The sequence below is a fragment of the Gymnodraco acuticeps genome, unplaced genomic scaffold (genome assembly GCF_902827175.1).
Source record: "Gymnodraco acuticeps unplaced genomic scaffold, fGymAcu1.1, whole genome shotgun sequence".
Lineage (NCBI taxonomy): Eukaryota > Metazoa > Chordata > Actinopteri > Perciformes > Bathydraconidae > Gymnodraco > Gymnodraco acuticeps.
The window spans coordinates 2,343,218-2,371,046 of NW_022990334.1; the positions used below are offsets into that span (position 1 = coordinate 2,343,218).

Sequence of the window (27,829 nt, forward strand, 5' to 3'; positions counted from 1 at the left end):
AAACAAGTGATGTGAGGGGCATTGAACTGTTAGAGAAGTGTTAGTTTTGGGATGAGTCATCGGGATGCGGAGCCGAGCTCATGCTCCTCCCAGAGGGCGAATGTAGATTGCAAGCAGATTCTTTAGAAAAAGCAAGTGATCTGTTGCACTCTATTTCCTTCCTCGGTTTCTCCTTCCTGCTTTCTTTTTTTGTTCTTGCCCCTCCACCTTTTCTACCTTGTCTCTTCTCTTTCTCATCGTTTACAAGTGGTGCTGTGTCTGCCTCGTCGGCCTAACAGGCAGCAGGCATTCAAGACAGGTGTGTTTGTTCGAGGCAACTGTGCCCCGAAATAACTCCTAGACGCAACGAGATACACAACAACAGATGGAGGATACAGGGAAGGGCAGAGTGTAAATGAGAGAAGGATGGATAAGGCAGAGAGAGGGCAAGCTGATGCGTGCTTTCTGACTTTTCCTACGACAAGTAAGAGTGAATCAGGGTCTCATTGTCTTCCTTCATAAACACACACACACACTGTGTGTGAGTGTGAGTGTGTATATATATATATATATATATATATATATACGTACTATCATCTGAAGTCCTACATACACACACTGGTGTCAGAGCCAGGAAATGTGAGAGTGACATCCTTGACAGTTTGGTGTCACAATGTTCTGTGATCCATAAAAATAATTCCATTAATAAGTTCAACGTTAACCTGGTTTATAACCTCCTTCTGTGTCTGCCCTGCTTTAGTTGAGTCACAAGACGGGCACATTTTAACATGGCACTTTTTAACATGGCATTTTAAGAATTCACCTGAATGCAACAATTTATGATACCTTAATCATGGCTCTGTAATCATAACCAGATATATACGTAATTGGCTCCCTACCTAGAGCTGCAACTAAGGACTAGTTTCCTCATAAATTCAATAAAAGTCAATTAAATGTCACAACTTTCCTCCACAGGGTTACCAATTGAAATGTCTTAGGTCCAAAAAACACATTTAAAAAAGCGAAAATAAATCATTAACCTAATTCATTCCTTAGAGTTTTTGCTAGTGGCTCACCTTTGGGGCTCATAAGTGTAGCTTCAGTGGCTTTGCCTCCATCCCCGCAGCGCTCATCAAAAGGCAGGCACTGCTCCCCGGTCCCAGCAACCACCTCTGCATTGTCCGACAGCAGGCGGCCTCCCGTTAATGAGCGCACGCGGTAAATTCTGCGCGAGTTAGTGTCCGAGATGAACAAAGCCCCAGATACTGGATCCACTGCCAGGAAGTACTTATGGGTCGGGTTGTTACTGAAGGCGACATGAAAAGAAAATGTGATCAGTGAAAAGCTTGATTTTATATGAAGCACTTTTTCATTGTTAACTTTTCTTTTATAGTTGTAAGGATCTTACCTGTGTCTGAAATCTTTGTTCCTTTGAGGAAGGAAGCAAGACAAAAGCACAACAAAAACACATTTTAATTCACACAGTCTGCGGAGAGCAACCTACAGAGAGCAATACAAAGCTGGCTGTGGTGTGAACAACAGCATTTAGCCATGGGTAAAAACACCCTGGAGAAAATCTAGTACATTTCCATCCCCAGTGTCTCACTTTACTTTTTTTTTATAGAGGATGCAATCCTTCATGTTCAATGTACTGAACATATCTATTTTCTCCCTCTGCGTCACCTGTCATCTTACTTAATCTAACAAGCCAATCCATCTAAAAACGTGTAAGCTTTCTAATGATTATACCTTAATTCCAGGATGCCAGTTGTGTTCATAGATGGGTAGACCCTTCGCACAAAGTTGAGATCCCCGACATATATGCTACCATCGGTGCCCATTGCCAAGGCGACCGGTGCCAGCAGCTTGTTGCCGTCTGCCAGGCCGTTACAGCTGGGGCAAGAGATACTGCGCCTCCGTCCGTTTCCCATGATGCTGAGGACCACCGGGGGCTGCTCGGTCACGAAGATGTTCTCAACCACTTCCCTTGTGAAGGACGCCTGGACAGGGCAGAGGGTGGAGAGAAATAAGACTAGATTCAGGATCATCATTTAAATTAGATGATCTGTGGTAACACTCAGTTTAGAGCAATAGAAGCTGTATCTCATATCTCAACATTTAGAGGGGGGTGCCAATAAATTATGTAAAGGCAGTAATGGTCCCCCGAAAAATTATATCTAATAACTTTGATGGTCCCCTGAACTTTAATCTCAAATTGCCTTTAGGTTGACATTTGTGTGAGCAGATAAAATATCTTAAAAACTATTGGATGGATTCCTATTAAATTGGTGCAGACTTTATGTCCCCCTTTAATAACTTCAGTTTTCATCTAGTGCTATCATTGAGGTCTAACTTTGTATTCGTCAAATACCAAACTAACAACATTCCCACCATGTTCTGTATTATTTTCCTCAAATGCAAGCTAACACTACGATGGTAAACATTAAACTTTCCAAATATCAGCCAGTATGCATTGTTATTGTGAGCAATGTTAGCATGTTAGCATGATGTCAGGCGTGTGGTGTTGTGCATTGGTGTTCCGATCAGGGGGCCACAGGTTCAAACCCCACTGCAGTCAGCATGCCGTTGTGTCCCTGGGCAAGACACTTCACCCCAACTTGCTCCTGTGGGATTGTCCACAGTATTGAGTATGTAAGTCGCTTTGGATAAAAGCGTCTAATAAGTAACATGTAATGTCAGCTTGAATAGGTTGCTAGCGTGGCTGTAGGCTCTTTATAGCCAAATATATATTTTTTCTTGAGGCTCACAAGCAGCTGATATTGTATATTTTTGGTTTAACATTAGCCCTTCCAAAGTAAAACAGTGTACAATTCACCTTTTTCAGGAAAAACATACTTTTACTGTAGAGCTGGCTAGCATAAGGTAAAGAGGAAGGCTTGGCTTAATTTCCCCCACTTCTAAAAATACCACCAATGGTTCTCCAGTTGTGTCCATTCCATTAGTGAATTGATTGTCACAGCAGGTGAACATTGGTGCATCAGCCCATTGATATTGCCCTGCTTTTTAGTATCACTGTGTAGGTAATGGTATGTTAGATGATGCAACAAGAATGACTCCCCCTCGCCTAGAAATCAGTTTCTGGAAAACGTACATTATCTCTGCTCCCCCACCCTCTTCCACTTCCCTACCCCCTGCCTTTGTTTCAGTAGCTTTTGCTAATTGGTTGGTGACGGGGCACATGTTTACTAAGTTGGGCTGGCTTGGATGAGGGTTTCAAACTAGGTGAGGACAACTCAAGCATTTCCTGTGAAAAATCCACACCGACAGGTAAAAAGAGGCTCTTGGCAATTGCATGTGAACCACAGGAAGCAAACTGACTTACCTCCTCCCCAAGACAATAGCACGTTTAGTGAGATATACAGTACTGTAAACATGTTCAACACACGGGGGAATGACTAAAAATACATTTGAAGTAAAGCATGGAAAAATATGTCCTTTGCTTATTAGTGAGGGAATATACACATAGGGCGTGTGTGAACGTACCACTGCGTGTGTTGAGTATATGATGCTTGTCGAGTGACCAGCCGCCCAGACTGGTGGGATCCAGTTCGTAGCCTTGCAGAAGGGCTGTCCTCTTCTCCCCAGAGGATGAGATTGGCACAGGACTCGTATTCATAGCCCACAGACACTACATGTAGGAAGGATACAGGTGAGAGGAATAGATGAAAAAAGAGTTGAGTATCAGAGAATACATACAAATGAACAACCCAGTCTCACGGCATTTCGTGTTATAGTCACAACATTAATTTAATCTATTGATTTGTGTTCACAGGACGATTGTTAAAGCAATGTATTTCTATTGGTAGTATGTTTCGTGCCTGCACCACGTCTTTTTGTCCGGTAGGGGTCTTGGAAGACCGAAGCTGTGTGGTTCATAAAAACATTTTCTTACTCAATATCTTACCCTAGGCCTAACCCTATCCCTTTTATTTTAAATTGTATAATGTCTGAGTTTTTTGCCGTCTGCGTGGAAAAGAAATGGGGCTCAGAGCCTCAGAATACTGAAAATCTGTATTTTTTGTCATCTTTTTTTCCTTCTAATTTGTTATTAATTGGTGCAGGCACGAAACATATACTAATAGAAATACATTGCTTCTAAATCGTCCTGAGTGAAAAAAAATGAGAAAATCGTGTTGGTGAACACAAATCAATAGATTAAAATCGCTCCTGTGTCAGAATACTGAATCTGTATTTTTTTTAATCAGTTTTTCAGTTTTTCCTTCTAAATTTACATTGCTTTTAAAATGGCGAAATCGTGTTGGTGAACATGAATCAATAGATTAATTTTGTGACTATAACACGAAATGCCGTGAGACTGTGTTGAAATGAAACAGGAAGCGAGGATGTGCAAAACTTGATCAATCAGAGCATATTCCTCCTAAGGTAATTAAGTTGTGAGTTGACGTGTGATACACAGAGAAGCTAGTTAGCACCTGTACCGAAACCTGCACTCGCACCTAACTAACACTCTCACAAGCTGCTAAATCAATTAAAACCTTGTTAATTGGGCAGATTAGCCGTGCGCGCGGGCCTTTAAATGTTTGCCAAGAAGTGAACCCTGATGCACATGACCGAGCCTCAGCTGATTTGGCTAAGTGTACAAAAAAAAGGAACATTTGTTATGATGACAAGTTAAGACAAGTTTTTTGGCGCATACGTACGTGTATTGTACTGTATGTGTTCATGCATGTGTTCGTTGTTATGTTTAAAACTTGTTAAAACAAAATGTGTGTTAACACATCAACTCCCACCTGAGTTACAGTGAGAAATTATCTTGCCAGCACATTTCAGCTTTACTGCAAACAATAATGTATTATACCTGCATCTGTATCCAAGCTTAGCAAGACATAACTTAATCGTAAACATTGTATTTGAATTCGAGAGCTTTGAGAAACGTCAATGTACAGCTACTCTAGAGAAGTATGGGATCTTTGAGTGAATGTAATTTCCCAAACAGTGTGTCCCTGTTGATTTTACTCCACACTGAGGTCCCAGATGTCCACTGCATCTGTGGCCTGACAGCGGTGTTTGGCTGACAGCATCTGTGAGCGACTGTGACAGCAGAATGTAATAGCACTGAGGCTCCCCTGGACCCATGCTAGATGTTCCAGCAGCTAACTGCTAACTCACCCTGATGGCTAATAACCCTTCACCACAGTTACGGCTGGCTGAATGAACCAATCGCGGCTTCAATGAAAAGACGTATGAGAAAAAACAAAAGGCACTTAACTGTGACTACTTCCTAATGGATGGAGGCCGGGTTTCTGGCTTATTAACTCTCCTACAGGCTCCCTAATTAGCCCTCTCCCTCCCTTTGTCATAGCCAGTGCTGGCTTACTGGTAAAGTTTCTAGTCAACTGAAAAAAAAAAAGGAAACACTTATAACTGCTTCTCTTCTGTCCACCCCTTAAAACTCACGGATGGATTACTGAACAGATCTCGGCATCATGTACAGGCAAAAAAAGTGTCAGGCCCAACCCTTTAAAAAAAGACACATATACTACATACAACTAGCAATAGAACCAAAATGACCTAATAGTAACATTACAATTATCTCAGAGACACAAAAGGGTTTCAAAGACTTAAACCAACTACAAAGAAACCAAAGCAACTACAAAGAGGCACAAAATAACCACAAAGAGACTTAACAACTAAGATGTGCAAAATGACAAAAAGGGGTATAACAACTACAGACAAAAAACTACAAAAGACAAAGAAAATAATTAAATTTGAATAAAAAATTAACACAAACATAAAGTAAAATGAGATCCACATTTTTTTCATAGGGACAAAAGTTGATTACAAAGCTAAAAATTAAACAAAGGGGCTTAAAGAAACTAAAAACTACAAAATGAAACAAACTGACCACAAGGACACAAAAGTTATTTGTAACATGTACGAAGAGAAACAAAGTGTCTTAACAGCTTTAAAGTGGGTGGTGGGACCTTTTGTATATCTGTTGACAGAGCCCATTTGTCTCATAATCTGCCAATGCTTCCACTCACCAACAGCTTGAGATAGCCCGTAGACCCTCTGCCCATATGCGTCGGTCTTATCCCAAATGTAGGTGTAGGCCAAATTGGGGCGAGGCATGGAACCACTTCTGGAAAAGATGGCCCTCCACTGCTACCCATGAGGTGAACCTTCAGCAGGCCCATGGACACCACCGCTGGGGTCATGGTCACCTTGAGCAGGGAGCGGTAACCCTGAGTCCTGGAGCTTAGGTAGCACAGCTTTAGACTCGAGCCGGGCACCTCGATCAGCTCATGCAGCACCTGGAAGACAAAGAGAGAAGATGACAGGGGAGGGGGATTAGGCGGGATTAGAGAGAGAGGGAGTAATGGGGGTCACGCTTCCAACTGACGCTGAAGGACAAAAAAGGGGAAAAAACAATGGAAGAAATAAAGAAATAGGGGAATAAATGGGGGGGGGAGGGGAAGCTATGGAAGTGAAAGAGAGGAGATAGACAGGAGAGTGGGAGATTAGCCGGCTGCCAGAGGTCAGTGGTACTGCACCTGTGTCTCCGGTATGATGGGTTTCTCCCCTGGCTTGGAGCTGAAGAAGGAGGAGAGAGGGGATGCAATCACAAGAGGGTCAGGCCTGACGAAGCCGCTCAGGTCACAGCCCGGGATCGTGTTCTCTTCTGTCTTAAGCACCAGAGTGTCCATAGCATAAAACTGGCTCCAGGGCAGCCACACGGTGCGCTCCTGGCTCAGGAAGGGGGGCGCGCTCGAACCGCAGAGTCAGTGACGCACCACCGTTAGCTATCAGGTCAAACCTGGAGAGGTTTAAAAGAGGATGGGGAATGAGGTACAGATGGGGACGTGTTTGTGGTGGACGAACATTGGACTGTCAGTGTTTCTAGTAAAGGCTAAACTCCACTGCTTTAATTTAACAACAAAATGAAATAATTGTACAAATAACTTTAGCTACACATATAGAAAGACAGTCTAGACAACAGTTAAAGGTCTGAAATGTAAATAGCACTCAAGAACACTGGTCTCATTGTGTAACAGATTGTATTAGATGCTCTTTAACTTTTTGTCTCCGAATGATGATTAACAGCTGTAGGGTAATGATTAGAATAGGAAAAAAAAGGTTGTAAATGGCCAGAGCTTTTTAAGTGTGTGGACTCGCTGCTGCCTCCAACCACTGCAAGGAAATAACACTCATCAGAACTAAACAAGGTCAGACAGGGACATGAGAACATGTGCATTCAAGTCATAAGTCTCTGAAACTGGTTAGTAACTGCCCCTGAAATGCAAATGTAATTAAATGTTACAAAAGTTCAGATGTTTCAGCGGCAGCTCGGCCTTAGTGGAAGAAAATGCTGCAAGGAAAGCGTAGGTAAGAGGAGGAGACCTGAGACAGGAAACACAGAAATTGTACATTTAATGAATAGGGGTCAGCTTAAAGCACCAAAGAAACACATTTTCAAATAACGTGTTACGGGTGCCAGCCAGACTTTAAATTCAATAAAACTTGTAGGGGAATATTGGACAGAAAAGTTAAATTGAAGCAGCATAAAATTCCCTGAAAGTGGAGCTCCTGCAGGAGAAAGGGAGAAACATGTCAGGTGAGATACCCAAATGTGGTCAGAAGGTGGATATTAAAGCAAAGAGCTGCGGTACTTAAAAATCCAATTTCAAGGTTGCTTTTCAGTTTTGCTTTAAAGGTTTCTTTGACGGCCTGTCATTCACTTTCACATATTAAAACATGTTTATTTCAAGTGAAACTTCTGCTGTTATAAAACCTGAGATAATGCCTTATTAATTATAAATAATAACGTTTTTTTTCCAGCAATTATTCTGACTGGTTCACAATATTGTATTATTTATAGTGTTTTTTATATTCTTGAACATTTTACCCATTGTTTTTCATTCAATTTTCCTTTCCGTTATGATTCTTATTAATATATTTTCACTTAGGATATTGAGTTTTGACTCCCAGTTGTGTTGTTCTTGTAAATACATCTCCTCTTCTCTTACTCAAAATCCCCTTTCTTTGCTGTATCTAATTATCTATTGCTGTAACAGCCAAGATTCCTCAAGGGCTTATTATTGTTTTCTAATCTAATCAAATCTAATCTAATCTAATAATAACGCCCATGTGGTGAGGTAGATTCAGGCAAGGAGCGCTGGGTAGCTGTTGTACATACATTCCATCCTGCCGTGTCAGCGTGTATCCGTAGTGGGGATAGTTGACAAAAGATACGTTCACCCCCACCAGAGGGGTTCCATCTGTAGTCAACACCTGACCCCGGATCAGAGATGCCAAAACTGGAAGGAGACAGAAGAGACAGAGTGAGAGAGCGATAGTCAGCCCAATTTTCCTAACCATCCATCATCTGGTTTGATTAATCTCACCATCTTTCAATCATCCAATTTGCCCATTCATTGCTCCGGTCTTCCACCCCTCATTAATTAGAAACAATCAGCAAACTCCGCCATCTAGATTAGCTCTTGTCAATCATGTATACAAAACATGGCAATGTGGGATGTGTGTGTATGTTTGCGTGTGACTGTGTGCCTTGGAGAACTGCCACATATAGAATAACATATAACTTCACTTTGATGAGCTTTCCTTTGAAACATCTGATGTAGGCGTGTGTAAATGTGTGCAGACAAGAATCAGCCCCATGGACAGCGCTTCACAGCTCTGCTAAATCTGCGGGGAGATCTTGGCTCGCCCCTGCTTTGGCTCTGGGATTTGATAGGACCTTGGCGGGCTCTGTGAACCATTCTAAAGTCTATTTGATATTTACGTCATTGGATCTAAAGTTGTGCTATTTTCAACCGCATGCATTTACTCGTATAAATGTCAGACCTTCGCGGAGCATCAAAGCGGCAATATTCTCAAACATGCAATCTCACAGGCATAGACCCCTTTAACATGATTGGCCAGCATGAGCATGACATACATACATTTTCCTAGTGCGTACATCAAATAATATGTCCACCTTGTCTAGCTAATATAGCACCATGAATCCTAATGTGGTTTTCTTGCCATACCTCGAGTTGAAAGGGTTTTTCCCCAGGGAGGATATGGGTGCTGTCCCGTCCCACGAGCATCTTGACGCGGTCGTAGAAGGAGCGGACGCGTGGCTGGGACAGGGGGTTCTGCTGGATGACCAGGAGGGGGTCCCGGGAGCCCGCGGCACAAGCGGGCTGTTCTGGCAGGGGACTCTGGATGCAGCAGTCTGGGTCCATGCAGTCTGTGAGTCCATCTGGGAGAGCAGTAACGAGGTTGTGGTGTGAGAATAGCAAGGAATGCAAAAAAAGCTACAGCCAACTTTTCCATTCCTGATTTAATATTTGATAATCTTTGATTCTTCGTAAAGGCATTCATAGTGAGAGCTCTTCTGATTAGCTCTCTATCTTAATTTACTTTTCTTGTCTAACTTGTTTATTTCTTTCACAAGCAAGAGATAAAGGGCAGTTCCTCCCACCTGTAGCTACATTAAAACAACATGGAGTTTCGCTTGTTGTGCTCCAAGTTCGGAAAAATACATGTGTTACTCTAGATAAAAGCTTGTTCTAAGCGGTTTTATGTAGGAACTATTTTCTTTCTCCTAAACTACACTTGTATACAAGTAAGCACAAGTCCATGAGTATATTTATGCTGCCTTGTACACAATGATATGAGTTACTGCCGAGTCTGGGCAAAACATCATCCTTTTCAATTGATCCTATAAGACATTTGAGAGAAATTGGAATAAAAAACATATGAATTACTGAGTTATGGACAAAAATGTGTTTTGTGAGGTCACAGTGACCTTGACCTTTGAAAAACAAAGTCGTATCAGGTCATCCATCAGTTTAATTGTACGTTTGTGGCATGTTTGAAGACATTTTCTCAAGGCTTTCCTCAGATATTGAGTTGGTGGTGTGGATGCTAGAGGCATACAATAGTTCCTACATGAAACCGCTCACAAAATCTGTGGATTATGTGGAGCAACAAGGTCAGAATTTCTGGAAAAAGACAAAGCTGTTCTTGAAGTTATTTATTTGGCCCTTTTAATCTAGTTGCATTATATTTGAGGGAAGGCAGCCATCTCCAAGGCTGATATTGCCAACAGTTGGCAACTCACACTAAAGACATCTACATTGATAAATAGCTCTCCAGGCTATATATGTATTTTGGGTCAAATTGTCCCTTTAAGTGATGCCTGCACAAAACACTTTCATCTCAAATGTTCTCCTGCTCCCCCCATATTCACCTCCTTCGTTGTCTTTGTTGTCGGCGCAGGAGGTCTCCATGGCAACACTGCATCCTGGGCCCCTCCAGCCTGTCTGGCATTCACAGTGCCAACTCTGCTGTCCCATGGTGCACTGGCCGTTCCCGTTACACAAGTTAGGACAGCCGTCTGCGAGGAGAGGACAGGCGCATAGAGGGGGAGGGAGGTAAGAAGGGAGGAGAAGGGGGGAGGGAGGGAGGGGTGGTGGGTAAGAAGCAGGGTGATGCTTGTTTGTTTTATCACTGATGATGCACAGACGAGCACACATTCGTACAAACACACAGGCGCTCTCATGTGGTTATGATAGACCAATGAGTCTCACTCAATTCAATAAGCACGTGGTAGCATATTGTAAATATCGATTGTTCAAAAAGTCTATTCAATTCAGCACGTTCGATTTTCATCCACATCCCATCCGCATGTCTCTGCGCCCTTTGGGATGGCAGCTAATGTGTGTGTGTGTGTGGAAAGAACTCTTGATTCACTTACTGGATGGAGCCCCACACTATCGTCACACTCTCTCTCTTACTTATGATTCAGTGTAGGTAATGGGATTCTGATGGCCTGAGAGTAATGCTTTCTCATGAGAGAATGGGATTATGTTTGATAGTGTGTGTGTGTGCGTATGTGTGTGCGCCGTGGCAGTCTATGAACTAATAAACCTTCACATTAGATTATGCAAAAAGCTCTACCAGAATCTGAGGCCCTGGAGCCAAGAAAGTTCTGTAACTAGCATAGCAAGGCCACCCACAACTCCAGAGCGACTTTAAGGCGAGGAAAAGCAGACATTTTAAGGGCATCTGGATAGGGAAATTTGCAATTATAGAAGACAGTGCCATCTTGAGAAATTACTATCTGGTAGCTCCTGGTTGGTTGAAATGGTGATTTTTTCTTTTTCAAAGAATAGCTTGACATTTTGAGGAATATGCTAATTCGTTTTTGCAAAGTGTAACGTGAGTTTAGCTTAGAATAAAGGCTAGAAGCAGCTAGCTTTGCTCTGTCACAATTCACCTCACAGCACCAATGAAGTGTGTAGATCTTCTTTTGCTTAGCTGTCTAAAAAGGTGTTAAAAAACTTAAACTCTTTCTTCCGCCAACTTCTCATCAGTAAATGAGTCAGTTGCATATTACAACCAGTCCCTTAAGAGTCTCCTTGATCTGCACGCCCCCCTCAAAACCAGGATGGTCACCTTCTCGCGCTCAGCCCCTTGGTATACCGGCGAACTGCGGAGAATGAAGACAGCTGGGCGTGTCCTTGAGCGGCGGCTCAAGGCCTCAGGACTCACTGTTCACCCGGTTAGCCTATCGTGAACACCAGAAGGCCTACGCACAGTCCCTCAGAGATGCACGGTCCCAGTACTACTCCTCCCTCATCAACAACAGTACTGGAAACTCCAAGCAACTCTTCTCCACCATAAACCACCTCCTCAAACCCCAAAGTCCTCTACACTCCGACTCCACTGAGAAGCAGTGTAGCAACTTTGCCGCCTTCTTCACTAACAAAGTTGATAGTCTAGGGCTGTGCGATTATGGCAAAAATCATAATCACGATTATTTGGTCAATAATTGATATCACGATTATTTTGACGATTATTCATTGAACTTTAAAACAAATAATATTTTACCAATAAACAAGATCAATAAATGTGTTGGAGCGCACTTCCAAAACCATACTAAACATATATTAATATGATAAATAAAAATAAATTAGACCAAAATAAATGAAATCAAATATGTTGCAGTGCACTGTCAAAACCTACTGAACACTCCTTAACATATAGCCAACATTTTGGTAAAACATATTCAACATATTCCACTCAGTTAAACGTTGAAGGCTGGCCAACCGTCATGGTCCAGAAGTAACAGGAAATAAATGTTGAACTACAATTTAAGACCAAATAAAAATGTTTAGGCCACCATGGCAAATGCTGGTAGGGCTGCTCATGTCATCTCTTAAAGATTTTTTGCAAGAAATACCAGGCTGTTTACATGGTCTGGTTTCAGAGATGAGCACAGGCAGGTGACGATATTGCCACCTGTACTGAAGACCCTCTCTGAAGAGGAACTTGTGGCAGTGCTGCCACATATGACACAGGAAAAAAAGAAAAGACTCTGAAGAACCCTTTCTTTGCCATTATATCAAAATAGTGTTGCTACAAAAGTATAAATTAGGCTTACTAATAAGACAACTCAGATCTGAAGCTACACAGTAATCTGCTGCAGCAACAGTGCAATAAAAAAGACAACATTAATAGAATCAAACCCATTTTTTGTTGCATTTTATTAGAGTATAAAAAGAAATGCCTTTAAAATAGGATGCAAGCAACACTAGTTTCTGAACTGATAGACTATAATCAATTTAAACAGAACAGATCTTAATGTTTGCATTCTTATACCATTTTGTACAATAATTATCATGAATAAATTCAAACAAACTAAAACTTACAGCAGATTAATAACGGTATCTAAATTGAGTTTTTATTATATCAAAAACTTGTTGAAATGCTGCTGTTATTTTTACTGTCCCACAAAAGCGCGTCGCAGCCTCCAGGAAAGCTTCTTTCATAACTTCGCCGTCTTCGAAAGACTTCATGTGTTTCGCAAGAACGTGACTGACACGATAAGATGCTCTGGTAGCAGCCTTGCTCTTGTTGTTGGGCCGGGTGAAAATGGACTGCTGTGCATTTAGCTGTGCTCTCAGGCCCCTCCCCTTTTGGAGCGTAGGGCAGAATTAGGAGGGAATTCCGTCTCGTAGCGTTTGTGCACTGTTTTGAAATGCCGCTCCTAAATTACCCCTCTTCGATAAAGCCACGCTCGCATTGCAGATGAGACAGATGGACTTTGAATTGGAATAGATACAAAAATAATGATCCTCCCACTTGGAGTGAAAATTATATATTTTGGGCTTTTTTGCTTCTGCCATAATTGCGGTCTTGTGTGTGTGCGGACTGTCACTCCTGTTGACCATCCATGCTGTTGACACGGACAACGTCAGCGAACTAGTGCACTGCTCACCAGCCACGCCCGGACACATGGGGTGAGGCCGGCCAATCACAAAGCTTTGATGCGTTCAAGTGCATTATTCTGGCACGGGAACATTATGTTACAAGACATTAACGATACAACAGAATATTGTTGTTCTATTTTTAGACACATCTCGCGATCGACTGGGAATCTCCCCGCGACCCTTCTTTTTAACTAGTTGCTGCTCTTGTTCTGACATATTCGCTTGCGCTGAACACTCACAACACATGTCACTCCCACGTGGCCGAGTGGGCTTTTAGGGAGGGGCGAAAGAGCACCCAGCAAAATAATCGTATTTTGTCAATTATGCTGTTTTCCTAATCGTCGCAAGCCATAATCGTAATCGCGATTAAAATACGATTAATTGCACAGCCCTAGTTGATACTATCCGCTCCCTCCTCTCTAGCCCCTCTGCACCTCCAGTTACAACTGCTGACCCACAGCCTGGGACAACCCAGCCTCTTCGCTGTTTCACGGACATCTCTCAGCGAGAGGTTGAGGGCATCGTTAGGAGGATGAAGCCCTCCACCTGTGTCCTGGACCCCCTTCCGTCAGCTCTTGCATGAGCCCCATGATCACTAAGATCGTAAACCTCTCACTCCAGGCTGGCCATGTCCCCTCTGCCCTAAAAACCGCTGTCATCAAACCTCGTCTCAAAAAACCCTCCCTTGACCCGGGAGTCCTGGCCAACTACAGACCCATTTCCAACCTTCCTTTTCTATCAAAGGTGCTGGAAAAACTAGTTGCTGCTCAGCTCCAGGACCACCTAAACTCCAATAACCTATTTGAGAAGTTCCAGTCTGGTTTCTGCTCAGGCCACAGCACAGAAACTGCCCTGGTCAGGGTCACCAACGACCTGCTGATGACGGCTGATGCTGGCTCTCCCTCTCTCCTCATCCTCCTCGATCTCACTGCAGCTTTCGACACCGTCGATCACGGCATCCTCCTCCATCATCTGCACTCCACCATCGGACTCTCTGACTCTCCCCTTGACTGGTTCAGATCATACCTCACCGGGAGAACAGAGTACGTCTCCTTGGGCGAGGCAGAGTCGGTTACCCACAACGTCACCTGTGGTGTCCCTCAAGGATCAGTTCTCGGCCCCACCCTCTTCACACTCTACATGCTCCCCCTTGGCTCTATCATCAGCCGACATGGAGTATCATTCCATTGCTACGCTGATGACACCCAACTGTACCTCAGGATCAACCCTACCTCCTCTGCAGCCCTGCCTTCACCCACACTCACTGCCTGCCTGGAGGAGATACAGGCGTGGATGAAGCAAAACTTCCTGAAACTCAACAGCTCCAAGACCGAAGCCATTATAGTTGGCACCCCACACCAGGTTCGGTCATCCACCATCACCACCATCACCTTCTCCGGCCAGGACATTACCCTCTCCTCAATAGTCACCAACCTGAGTGTTAAAATGGACGCCCATCTGACCTTTGAGGCCCACATTAAACAGCTGTGCAAGAACTCCTTTTATCACCTCAGGAACATCGCCAAACTCCGCCCCACACTCACTCTGTCTGACGCTGAAAAGCTGGTCCATGCCTTTGTCTCCTCCAGGCTGGACTACTGCAATGCACTCCTCATCGGGATCCCTAACAAAAGCATCCAGAAGCTCCAATACATTCAGAACAGCGCTGCTAGGATCCTGATGAGGGTGCGCAAATATGATCACATCACCCCCATCCTTAAAGCACTACACTGGCTACCCGTGGAACTGAGGATCGAATTCAAGGTCTCCGTCCTCACCCACCAGTGTGTCCATGGAACTGCCCCTCCCTACCTCAAGGAACTCCTCACCCCCCATACCTCCTTGCGGACCACCCGCTCCAGCAACTCCAACTTCCTCAAACCCCCCAGGACTAAGCTTCGTACTTCTGCTCGGCTGCTCCCAGTCTGTGGAATGCTCTCCCCGACCAAATGAGAGCACCACAGACCGTGGAGGCTTTTAAAAAAGGCCTCAAAACCCATCTCTTCAAAAGAGCCTTTGCCTAGTCCTTTTTATCACCCTTTTATTTATTTATTTTTCTATTGCTTTTTATTAATTCTACCGTGTTGTGTAATGTTTATTTATACTGTTCATGCTCACCACTTGTAGCACTTCGGGATTTGGAGTCAAATATGAGGTGCTTTATAAATGGAACCCATTATTATTATTATTATTATTATTATTAAATGTTATGGTTTTACTGGGAGTAAGAATGTGAGGGACTACATCCTAGCTAGGAGCAGTGACCTTGTTATATTTGTCAAATGCAACCAGCAGAGATTTTAAGAGGTTTTTGTGCCCGGTCAAGACTATGTCCCAAACACTAACTTACTGTTCACATTTTCTCCTTTTTACAGTTAAGACAGGGCCATGCTAGCTGTTTACACTTGTTTCCAGTCTTTAAGCTAAGCTAACTGGCTACTGGATCCAGCTAAATACTGAATTTACAGATATGGCAGTAGTATTAACCTTCTGAGGTAACTCTATGTAGGGAGTGTATATTTCTTCAAGACAACTCCTATATCTAATCTTGATCTAAATAAGGTGTTTTTAGATTTTCACGGTGTTCATCACAATTGGCGGGTGTTTTGTTTACATCTCGCACTTCGTTTACGAAGTGTAGTGCGAGCTCATTTATTAGTAGTCACTGTGTAGCGTATAGAGAAGGACATCATATACCGTTAAACCGTTAAACCGCTGAAAGGCATGCTGGGTACAGACTTCTGTAGCTCTCTGTAGCTTATTAGAGTTAATTCAGACATGTAAAGACAGAGAGACATGCACTTTTCTGAAGGACCATCATTCTACGAAATTGGGTCCTTTTATCCTCTAAATACCAAGAGATAAGAACTTTTGTTTATAAAAGCTCACTGACATTTTTATTTTTTATAATTTGCATTCACACTGAGGCACTGTTGCACATCGATGTCTTTTAAAAAAAAAACTTTAACCCTGGCCATACAATTTTCCCATTTTGCTTTAAATTCAAAACTTTTAGCATTCACCAAGTCTGTGTGTTTGCCACATTATAATCAGGGAGAGTCGGGGGGAAAAAGGCAAAATGACAATGTTTTCTCCAGCAGCACAAAGAGCCTCTAACAAACTTGTCACAGTGATTTCCTCCTCAATAAATGAAGGAGCAGGATGCGACACTCTTAAGTCTACCCACGGGATATGGAGGCAAAGGCAGGGTTGACTGATAAAACAATACGTGCATGTACGCAAAGGCACTTACTAAAAAACACAAACACACACACTCACAGACACACACACACCCAGCACGACGCACCCTAGAGATATTACCTGACATTTCCCACTCAGTAGTAGTGTGCTGACACAGAGTGAGGAAGGACAAAATAACCCAGCGAGATTATGAATATGAAATGCTTTTCATTGAGTCCCGCTCAATAGATTAATGAACATATTTTCACTCAAGTTGCTCTGTAGGATTTTGCCCTCTAACAAATCGCTGCATCAATAAAGCCATGCATTATGAATACAAATAGTGCAATCTAAACCGTGGCAGCGGCTAAATTAACAGGCATTTCACCCCGATTGGCATTTTATCATACGTCTCAAGCACCAGGCGATGAGGGAAAGTCAACAGAGGACTTTGAGAAAGACGCCATCTTGTTTGAACTCCTAAGAAAAAGGGAGGAGGAGGGGGGGGGCAGAGAAGCTTAACCACGTTTTTCAGCTCAACAAGACGAATCAAATCAAAGGTTTTTATCTTTAATTATGACCCTTTTCTGCATCAGGGGACTGCTCACAACGCTGTATTAACAGTCAGGCTGGAATAGATTGTCCCCAAGTATTGAGCTCGGGGAACAAAGGCAGTTAGCAGTGATTGCCTGTTAAATGGGGTTGCCATTTAAAGCAACCAAATACTTATGAAGCACCCGGACAGGACAATCTATAGCGGGCATTGATCGGCTTGCCTGGGCAGGCCTGACACAAGACTCCTCTCTCTTTAATGCCAGGGCCCAGTCGATACCCGCTCATGCTAACTAGAATAAAGTGGGATTTCAGAAACTATTAACTCCACCCTCCTCACTAATGTAGTTGGACTGATAAAATCCCCTTAAATAGGAGAAGAAATTGCCTTGGGTTATGGGTCAGCACACACACACTCTGTGTCGGGGTGTATGACTGGATAAAGAAAGATACCGCTGCAACGCTGCGAGGGAGGAGTGAGATAGAATGAGAACTTATAGCATGAAAGAAGACTTTGAGGTAAAAGTTCCAACATGTTTTCCAATTCCCTGTGTTTCCAGCTCTGTCTCCTCTAAAGGTCATAAAGTAAAGGTCACTGCCATAAATCCAGCTGCCTAAAGATGGACCAGATAACGCCGCACTTCCTCGGATAAACCTCCACTCATCCACTCCTCCGGTTCCTAATGAGCTACCTTGGAAATTATATTGATTACTTTACCCCTCTGCTTCCCTTTGGCTCCATGCGTTCTTCTTTACTCTCCCTCCCTCTTTAACCCTGCGATTTACCTTTTCTCTGGGCTGGCTCTTCATAAAACAATGAAAGCTATTCCATTAAGTGTAGAGGGTGAGAGGACACTCTCAACGGTGCTCGGGGGACCTGTACTGTCAGGCAATCTGTGCCGCTCTGTGTAACCCGACAGAAGTTCACCTGTGAGGCTATCTATTAAGCATTCCTGCCGTGCATTTGGGACAACTTACCCTAGACATGCACCTTTCTCTGTTTGGGTTCATGTTTAACCTTACCCATGATTCTGTGTATCTTTATGCGATCTTACTTAACTGTTTTCTTTATCTGGCCTTACATTGGAGGGTATGAGTTTAATGAAAAGATAGAGAATCTAGAATAGCGCGCTGAGTCACACTCACACAATCAAACACATACATACTCACCGAAAATAAATGTATAAGCCGCTCCACCATTGCTGGGAATGTTGCCACAGATACCCAGATGTAAACACAACCTTTTTGACACCATATTAAGGCCTTGCATCAGTGGCCTATGAAATGTAATTGCCAATTACCTCAAAAGTTCTTTACGGCTTTTACCGTTTTCCCCTCATGTGAAGCAGCTGTCTTTACGCGAAACGTGACTAGAATACCTGAGCAGAGTTATGTGTTTGTGTTTCAACATTGGACAATCTAGAGCTCACACACACACACACACACACACACACACACACACACACACACACACCACACACACACACACACACACCACACACACACACACACACACACACACACACACACACACACACACACACACACACACACACACACACACACACACACACACACACACACACACACACACACACACACACACACACACACACACACACACACACACACACACACACACACACACACACACACACACACACACACACACACACACACACACACACACCACACACACACACACACACACACACACACACACACACACACACACACACACACACACAGCACAGCCCCTCAATATTGCTGATACCACACTAGGCTCTACGGTACCCCACAACACATCTAGGCTCAATGACAGCTGGCTCCCGCTGCAGCGCACTGCTGTAAGGGGGGGTGCGCTGCAGCGGGGAGTCGTCATTGAGGCTGGCACCCTCATCTACAGACAGTTATCACCACAGAGTCTACAGAGCCAAGCCAGGCCGAAACCCACAAATGCAGCAGCTAGCTTCTACCACCACAGGCTAAGAAACAAAACACCAGAGTCAGATACGGTACCTGCTTTGTCTACCATGCTCCCATGGTCTGCAGTGGGAGAAAACATGCAAAAGGTAAGAGATGGGGAGAGTATTTCTTTTTCAATAAATGCAAGCAACATCATGCAGAGCTGAAATGAACAACAGGCAAGCTGAGATAAGCTAACACCGACAGTGCCTGGTGCTAGTGAAGTGTACTTTGCGCCAAGCTGGAGCCTGACAACTCTTTCATCTTGGGCTGATGCTGCAGTCAAAGCTGCCCTACTTTCTGATGGGGGAACGGGGAGATCATAAGCTGCTATTCCCCTGTGCGTATATATGTGTTGGCGTGCGTGCACGTTTACATGTGCTGCAGTGCGGTGTTTGTTTGTGTGTGTATCACATTGCACTCAGTGTTTGTGGTGACAGGGAGACTTTGTCTCTCAAAGCAATGTGGGTGAATTAAAGGAATCTGGCACTCATCCATCCGAAGTGACAGTGATGTCAGAATGAGACGAGGTGATTGACTGACATTAAAGACACCCGCACATACTGGCACCACTGTGCACTTGCACACACGCACACACAAAATGCATTGGAGATATTTTTGGATCACAGTGAGGTGAAGAGTTTTATCTTTCATCCAAGTTACTTTGGTGTTACAAATGCCAAATAAACTGACATTCCTGGGTTGTGCAGTTGAGAGGCAACCCATAAGCGCCTACATCTTGCTATATTGTAAACCTACCACCCCCACTTTTATGGTGTTTGCGCCTCTCCTCTCTGTTCGCCCACCTCCTATGTCACTCATTTTCTTAAAATGTCCCCTTTTGCCTGTACTTTTCCAGATTTCTTTTAACAAAGTGTAAAGGAGCTGCCAGTTTGTTCTGACTGGGTTTTCTGTGCCCACACACACACCTCCAGTTGACACACAAATGTGGACGCTTACCGATGGTGCAGTGCTCTCCGTTCCAGCCCTGGTGACACTGGCACTTGCCGTCCTTGCAGGTTCCGTGTTTGATGCAGACCGGGTTGCACACACGCTGGTCGCAGCTCGCGCCCGTCCAGCCCTCCTCACAGCGACAAGCTCCGCCCATACACACTCCGTGAGTGCCACAGTCCACTGAGCACACCTCTGAAGGAAGAGAGGAAGATCTGGGTCACAAACATTGTTCCGGGAGTCTAAATATTAGGAGATTGGGGAAGAGGAGCCGAGTTCATGTAAATGAATACATAAATACTTTTCGTGTTAGCTTATTTCGCACTGCAGTAACACCATGCATTGAAACCTTTCTGCATTTTGTTATTGTATGTTGAAATGTATAGATTACTCTATGATTATATATATATATAGCTAATTGTTGGTAATATATGTGCATAAAAGTGCCCAAAGCAGCAAAAAAAGCCACAACAATCAAACCTACGTACACTCCACAAAAATACAATGCTAGACCTTCAATTTAAATCAGTGATAATATTTTTGTGAACACCGCATTTATTTAGTTTCTTTCCATTACAGTCACAGTTTGGGGGATGTAGATGTTGCAGGGAGCGACGGTGCATGTTTATAGATGTGAGACAACCCCGCCCATGTGCTCAGGACCCCCGATGTGCGGGGAAATGTAGTACGTACAGATGTTTTGATGCACACTTGCTGAGAGATCCTGCAGCGAGGAACAATGTTGTCTTTATTAAAGCTAAGCATTTATTTATCTCGGAAAAAAATACTCCATCTGTGTTTGTGATCCTGACAAAGAGAAGCAAGACATGCTGGGGGATGCTGTCTGTCTTACAGCAGCTCAACAGCATTACGAAAAATAATCGTAAAAGTTGAACATTTCATTATAAAATGCATTTTATAAGCAATGTCTTTTTAGTTTTTCTAGGGAATTATGAGTCTCATGCACAGGAAGTGACTGCAGATGAGCTCCATTTTCCTCTTGTCCCCGACACAGACTTTATTAACTCAATTTATATATAAAAAGAAAATATGGAACTGTTTGTATACTCGATGAAGGTCGAAGAGCGATTGCAATCAAACAAATAGTTTAGCAGGAAGCAAGACAGTGTGCTGGAGTTCTTCTCATTGTCACAGTCAGGTGTGCAGAGATTTTTTCAAATGACCTCCATTAGTCTAACATCACTTCATTTGCTCCCAGGGCAATTCAAAGTCAATGTCAAAGTTATAATAAAAAATAATAATCTATAAAGCTCATAATAGTTTGGCTCCATAGAGCATATTTTACTACAGTCCAATCAGACCTCCAGCTAATGTATAGCCTGATGACCTGCTGTGTTGTTTAAAGTACAATTACAATTGTGGATTTGTATTAGCTGCTCTGTGAGTGTGTGTGTGTGTGTGTGTGTGTGTGTGTGTGTGTGTGTGTGTGTGTGTGTGTGTGGGGGGGGGGTTTGGTGCGGGGGTGTGTTACATGTTCGCTGGTGTTGTATGTGGGTGCATGGTTATTCTTTCGTTTTTTTCCCCCTTTGTTGTAGCTTTTTTTTCTTGTACTCACATTCTTTTATACAATGTTGTGACTTTCATGTGACGCCCATTGCAATGGAATGTGCTTTATGTAGCTTGAATTGCCCATCATGCATTCTGAATGCTACCCTGATAATCATAAAAAGCTGTCATAACCATACTGGCCCCGACGATGATGATTGTACTTAGCATTGACACTAAAGTCCCACTAGTCACATTTTGTTCCTGTTAGCAATTTGGCTAAGATAATGCAACAGTTGCTCCAACCCATTTCAGAGCAACTTGTATTGTTTGTGGTTTTGTACATTTCATCCAGACAAAACCATATCAGCCTCGAGTAAAAAGCTAAACTAATTAGCCATGTATCCTAGGGGACCAACTTGTTGGCAAAATGGGAAGTCAGAATCCGTTTTCGCTTAACTGTGACGCCCAGACTCTTCTTTTTTTACTCTGCTCTACTGCAGTCCTACTTACCCATAGAGCAGTCGGGTCCCATCCAGTTAGGGTCACAGCTGCAGAGCCCGGTGTCCGGTATGAAGGCCCCGTGTCCGTGGCACTGGTCTGGGCATTGGGCCCTGGGCAGCTCGCAGTGAAGCCCCCCCCAGCCCGGCTTACAGTGGCATTCCCCATTCACACAGATGCCATTGTTGGAACATGTCGGATCCAGGCAATCCACTGCATCACGCCACACATACACCCATGTGAAAAAACAAACAGGGGAAAACAAAATAAACAAAAAGCAACGCAGTCTAGATAAGTCACATCAGAGACATACATTTAATATGTTTTAACTTTTGACAAAGGACATACTTTCAGTCTTTGTGTACACAAAATGATAGTAAAACAAAAGAGAACGCTATCAGACATATTGCTAAGCCAATTAAAGTGACCAATAATGAATAGCTGAGGCTATAATTGGGGCATGTCAGCAAATGTGTTCCACTCTGAAAGTGCAGCGAGGCTCGCCGACACATTATTCGGTGTGAGCGCTCGCATGCATGCATGAGCGTGCGTGTGCATTAGTGTGTATGCGTGAATGCGCTAATACATAGGGGAGAATCTGACACTGTCAGTCTGCCAGGTTGACAGGCAGCTCTGAGTCCGAGCAGTGAGTGAAAACCAATTTGACAAATTACCTCCTCCCGGCAAAGAGCCCACCCTTCCCTCTCCGTCCCGGTCGCTCCCACTTTTCTCTCCCTCTTTCTCTCTCCCCATCCTCTTTGTCTGACACCTCTCTCACCCCTCCTCCTCCTCAGGCATGATTAACCCCTATGCACACACACGCATAAAATCACGCGCTCGCACATAACCTCGGCCCTCCGTTTCTGTTTGCCTGGCAGAAACGGCAGATCACAGTTATCGATTTTCATGTCGCTGGCACTCCAGGTAAATTGTTTGAGGGACTCAGCTGTGATGAATATCAGATTTGAGACAAGAGGAGAACAATTTGATGGGAGGGAGAGGGAAAAAATAAACGCAGGAGAAAATGCTGACCTTGTTCTCCGGCCCCTGCGTCTCGACTTTTTTCTATTCGTCACTTTCTTCCCTTTGTCTTTTATTTCCCTCTCCTCGGGCCTCATTTATAAAGGTATATACGCTCAAAAAATGGCGTACGCCAGTTTCTACGCAATGTTTGCGATTTATAAAATACTAACTTCACGGGAAAACATGCGGTCCTCCACCATCCATCCATCCATCTTCTCCCGCTTATCCGTGGTCGGGTCGCGGGGGGGTAGCAGTTTCCAGCAGAGAGCCCCAAACTTTCTTTTCCCTGGCCACATCAACCAGCTCTGACTGGGGGATCCCAAGGCGCTCCCAGGCCAGCGAAGAGATATAATCCCTCCACCTGGTCCTAGGTCTACCCCTTGGTCTCTTCCCAGCTGGACGTGCCTGGAACACCTCCCTAGGGAGGCGCCCAGGTGGCATCCTAACTAGGTGCCCGAACCACCTCAACTGGCTCCTTTCGACGCGAAGGAGGAGCGGCTCAACTCCGAGTCCCTCCCTGATGACCGGACTTCTCACCTTATCCCTAAGGGAGACACCAGCCACCCTGCGGAGAAAACCCATCTCGGCCGCTTGTATCCGCGATCTCGTTCTTTCGGTCATGACCCATCCTTCATGACCATAGGTGAGGGTAGGAACGAAAATGGCCCGGTAGACAGAGAGCTTTGCCTTCTGGCTCAGCTCTCTTTTCGTCACAACAGTGCGGTAAAGCGACTGCAGTACCGCTCCCGCTGCTCCGATTCTCCGGCCCATCTCACGCTCCATTGTTCCCTCACTCGAGAACAAGACCCCGAGATACTTGAACTCCTTCACTTGGGGTAAGGACTCATTCCCTACTTGGAGTGGACAGTCCATCGGTTTCCTGCTGAGAACCATGGCCTCAGATTTGGAGGTGCTGATCCTCATCCCAGCTGCTTCACACTCGGTTGCGAACCGATCCAGTGAGTGCTGAAGGTCGCAGACCGATGAAGCCATTAGAACCACATCATCTGCAAAAAGCAGTGGTGCAATCCTTAGTCCACCGAACTGCAGACCCCCTCCCCCATGACTACGCCTCGAAATCCGATCCATGTATATTACAAACAGGATTGGTGACAAAGCGCAGCCCTGGCGGAGGCCAACCCTCACCGGAAATGGGTCCGACTTACTGCCGAGGACCCGGACACAGCTCTCGCTTTGGGAGTACAGAGATTGGATGGCCCTGAGTAGAGACCCCCTCACCCCATACTCCCGCAGCACCTCCCACAGTAACTCCCTGGGAACTCGATAATACGCCTTCTCCAAGTCTACAAAACACATGTAGACCGGATAAGCGTACTCCCAGGCCCCCTCCAGGATCCTTGCGAGAGTAAAAAGCTGATCCGTTGTTCCACGACCAGGACGGAATTCGCATTGTTCCTCCTCAATCTGAGGTTCGACAATCGGCCTGACCCTCCTTTCGAGTACCTTAGAGTAAACTTTCCCGGGGAGGCTGAGTAGTCTGATGCCTCTGTAATTGGCACACACCCTCTGATCCCCCTTTTTAAAAAGGGGAACCACCACCCCGGTCTGCCACTCCTTCGGTACTGTTTCCGACTTCCACGCAACGTTGATGAGACGTGTCAACCATAACAGTCCCTCAACACCCAGAGCCTTCAGAATTTCCGGGCGGATCTCATCCACCCCCGGGGCTTTGCCACTGTGGAGTTGTTTGACGACCTCAGTGACCTCCCCCCGGGAGATTGGTGTTGATCCCCCGTGATACTCCAGCTCTGCCTCTAACATAGAGGGCGGAGTTGTCGGGTTCAGGAGTTCCTCAAAGTGTTCCTTCCAACGCCCTAACACTCCATCAGTTGAGGTCAACAACGTCCCATCCTTACTGTACACAGCTTGGATGGTTCCTTGCTTCCCCCTCCTGAGGTGTCGGACAGTTTTCCAGAACAACTTTGGTGCCGCCCGAAAGTCCTTCTCCATGTCTTCTCCGAACTTCTCCCACACCCGCTGCTTTGCCTCGGCCACGGATGAGGCTGCTGCCCTTCGGGCCTGTCGGTACCTTGCAACTGCCTCGGGAGTCCCCCGGGATAACAAATCCCTGAAGGCCTCCTTCTTCAGTCGGACGGCTTCCCTGACCACCGGTGTCCACCAGGAGGTTCGAGGGTTACCGCCCCTTGAGGCACCTAGGACCTTGAGACCACAGCTCCCCGCCGCGGCTTCGGCAATAGAGGCTTTGAACACCGACCACTCTGGTTCAATGTCCCCAACCTCCACAGGAATGCCCGAAAAGCTCCGCCGGAGGTGTGAGTTGAAGGCCTCCTGAACTTGGGCCTCCTCCAGACGTTCCTAGTTCACCCGAACTACACGTTTGGGCTTACCAGGTCTATCCAGAGGCTTCCCCCGCCACAACTCACCACCAGATGGTGATCAGTTGACAACTCCGCCCCTCTCTTTACCCGAGTGTCCAAAACATACGGCCTCAGGTCCGATGATACGATAACGAAATCGATCATGGACCTTCTGCCTAGGGTGCTCTGGTACCACGTACACTTATGAGCATCCTTATGTTCGAACATGGTGTTTGTTATGGCCAATCCATGACTAGCACAGAAGTCCAGTAACAAACCACCACTCCGGTTCAGATCAGGGGGGCCGTTCCTCCCAATCACGACCCTCCAAGTGTCTCCATCATTGCCCACATGTGCGTTGAAGTCTCCCAGCAAGATTAAAGAGTCCCCTTCAGGAGCCCCATACAGGACTCTTTCCAGGGTCTCCAAGAAGGCCGTATACTCTGAACTGCTGTTGGGTGCATAAGCACACACAACAGTCAGAGTTTTCCCCCCCATAACCCGCAGGCGTAGGGAGGCGACCCTCTCGTCCACTGGGGTAAACTCCAACAACGAAGCACCGAACCGGGGACTTGTGAGTATCCCCACACCCGCCCGGCGCCTCACACCTTGAGCAACTCCGGAGAAGAATAGAGTCCAACCCCTATCCAGAAGTAAGGTTCCAGAGCCGACGCTGTGCGTAGAGGTGAGCCCAACCAGATCCAACTGGTAACGCTCCACCTCCCGCACAAGCTCCGGCTCCTTCCCCCCCAGAGAGGTGACGTTCCACGTCCCCAAAGCCAGCTTCTGTCGCCCGGGTCTGATCCGTCGAGACCCTCCGCTTTCACTGCCACCCTTCTGGCAGCGCACCCGACCCCATCGCTGTTTCCCGTAGGTGGTGGGCCCGCGGGACGGAGAAGCGGAGGTGTTGCCCACGTTGCCTTTTCGGGCTGGGCCCGGCCGGGCTCCGTGGCAAGCCCGGCTACCAGACGCTCGCCGACGAGTCCTCCTTCTGGGCCTGGCTCCAGAAGGGGACCCCGGGCTTCCTCCGGGCCGGGTATCCTCACTTCTTGTGTCGTCTTTTATGAGGTATTTTGAACCAATCTTAGTCTGGCCCCTTGCCTAATACCAATTTGCCATGGGAGACCCTACCAGGAACACAAGGTTCCAGACAACACAGCCCCCAGGTTCATCAGGGCACACAAACCTCTCTACCACGGTAAGGTGCTGGTTCTTCAGAGAGGTCCTCCACGCAAACTCTAACCCATGCGTTAAGCTAAGCACAAAAACGGGAGAGACGAGAAACTGCGACACCGTTGGCAGAAGGAAGAATGGAGAGAAATATGTGGAAATAATACCATAAATAAAATGTTACCTCTCATTTATCATATGAAGAATTCATTTTCAAACATTGATTAAAGCCAATCTTAAAATAATTAAACAAACGCCTGTTTGCGACTCCTCAGTGCACACAAACACATAACTTGGAGAAATAAATAAATACGGATATGTTATTTAAAACCACCTCGAATATGTTGTGTTAATGTTATGAAATGTTTTCTCATAAATGATGCGGTTTTGCATTTCTATAGGTTGTACGAGCATGGTTTTATATACTACCATGTTTAATCATGTTTTATGCCATTTGCTAAGACTTGATAAGTCGCTCGTAAAACACAGGAGGTATGGAAACTAAGAACACCATATGTGGTAAATTGTACAGCTAATATAACACAACACATTAGTTGTATTTCCTTTAACTGGTGGATATAGAGTTGCTGCAGTGGAGATGCTGCGCACAGCTGATCAACAGCTGGGACACAAACCACCAAATACGAAAACATAATTCAGATCCAGTCATCATGACTCCACTCCGGAGGGATTCCCCGATCATTTCTTACAGTTTCTCATCAAGGGGGTGTCTCCTGTCCCCGGTACAAACACACTGCCTGAGGAAGGCTATGTGTATTTTTTTTGTCATTAACCTTTTTCGGACCACTTATTTATTTATTTTGGTGACGATCCGACCTCCATGCTGCTACTCTGGTTCAAACGGCATCCACCAAACAATATGATTTATCTCGACCTCCCCAAAATAACCAAAATCTGACACGGTGTGAGATGTCTTTTTTAGCTGTTCTGTCGTCATTTCCTGCGATCTTCTTCAAAAAGTCAGTCAGAATGAATGGGCGTTTCTTTGACTATTTATAGGCAAATATGGGCGTTACGTGAAGCCCGCAAAAGCTGCACCGCATTTCGAGTCGATTGTGATTTATAAAGGGAAACCGGCGTAGGAAGTGCTGTACACACTTTCCTCGCCGGTACGCAATGTTTGGTGAATTGGAAAATGTCGGAACATTTCTGTACCTATTTTTTGGATTTCTACTACGTAAGCAACCTTCCCACGTGAATCCTACGCACAGCGTTATAAATGAGGCCCCAGATCCTCACCCTCGGCACACTGCGCTCTATATTCTCCCTCCTTTCCAATTCTCTTCTATCTTTCTTACGACCCAGAATGTGGCGGCCTGATCCTTCTTAACTAGGATCAATAGAAGCAATTTCATCCCTAAATAATATCTCTGATGT

At 45.0% G+C, this 27,829-nt stretch overlaps 1 protein-coding gene across 1 annotated transcript in view; it reads right to left on the reverse strand.

Annotated features, from left to right (window-relative positions):
- The window catches only part of tenm2 (teneurin transmembrane protein 2), a 267,237-nt gene that overhangs the window by 12,386 nt on the left and 227,022 nt on the right, over window positions 1-27,829 (reverse strand). The window contains 16 exon segments of the mRNA XM_034223289.1: window positions 1,056-1,285; window positions 1,388-1,408; window positions 1,729-1,955; window positions 1,957-1,979; window positions 3,484-3,580; window positions 3,582-3,628; window positions 6,006-6,084; window positions 6,086-6,130; window positions 6,132-6,275; window positions 6,516-6,722; window positions 6,724-6,778; window positions 8,159-8,284; window positions 9,019-9,226; window positions 10,220-10,366; window positions 19,902-20,087; window positions 21,912-22,112. Coding sequence (XP_034079180.1) covers window positions 1,056-1,285; window positions 1,388-1,408; window positions 1,729-1,955; window positions 1,957-1,979; window positions 3,484-3,580; window positions 3,582-3,628; window positions 6,006-6,084; window positions 6,086-6,130; window positions 6,132-6,275; window positions 6,516-6,722; window positions 6,724-6,778; window positions 8,159-8,284; window positions 9,019-9,226; window positions 10,220-10,366; window positions 19,902-20,087; window positions 21,912-22,112 — 2,043 coding nt within the window.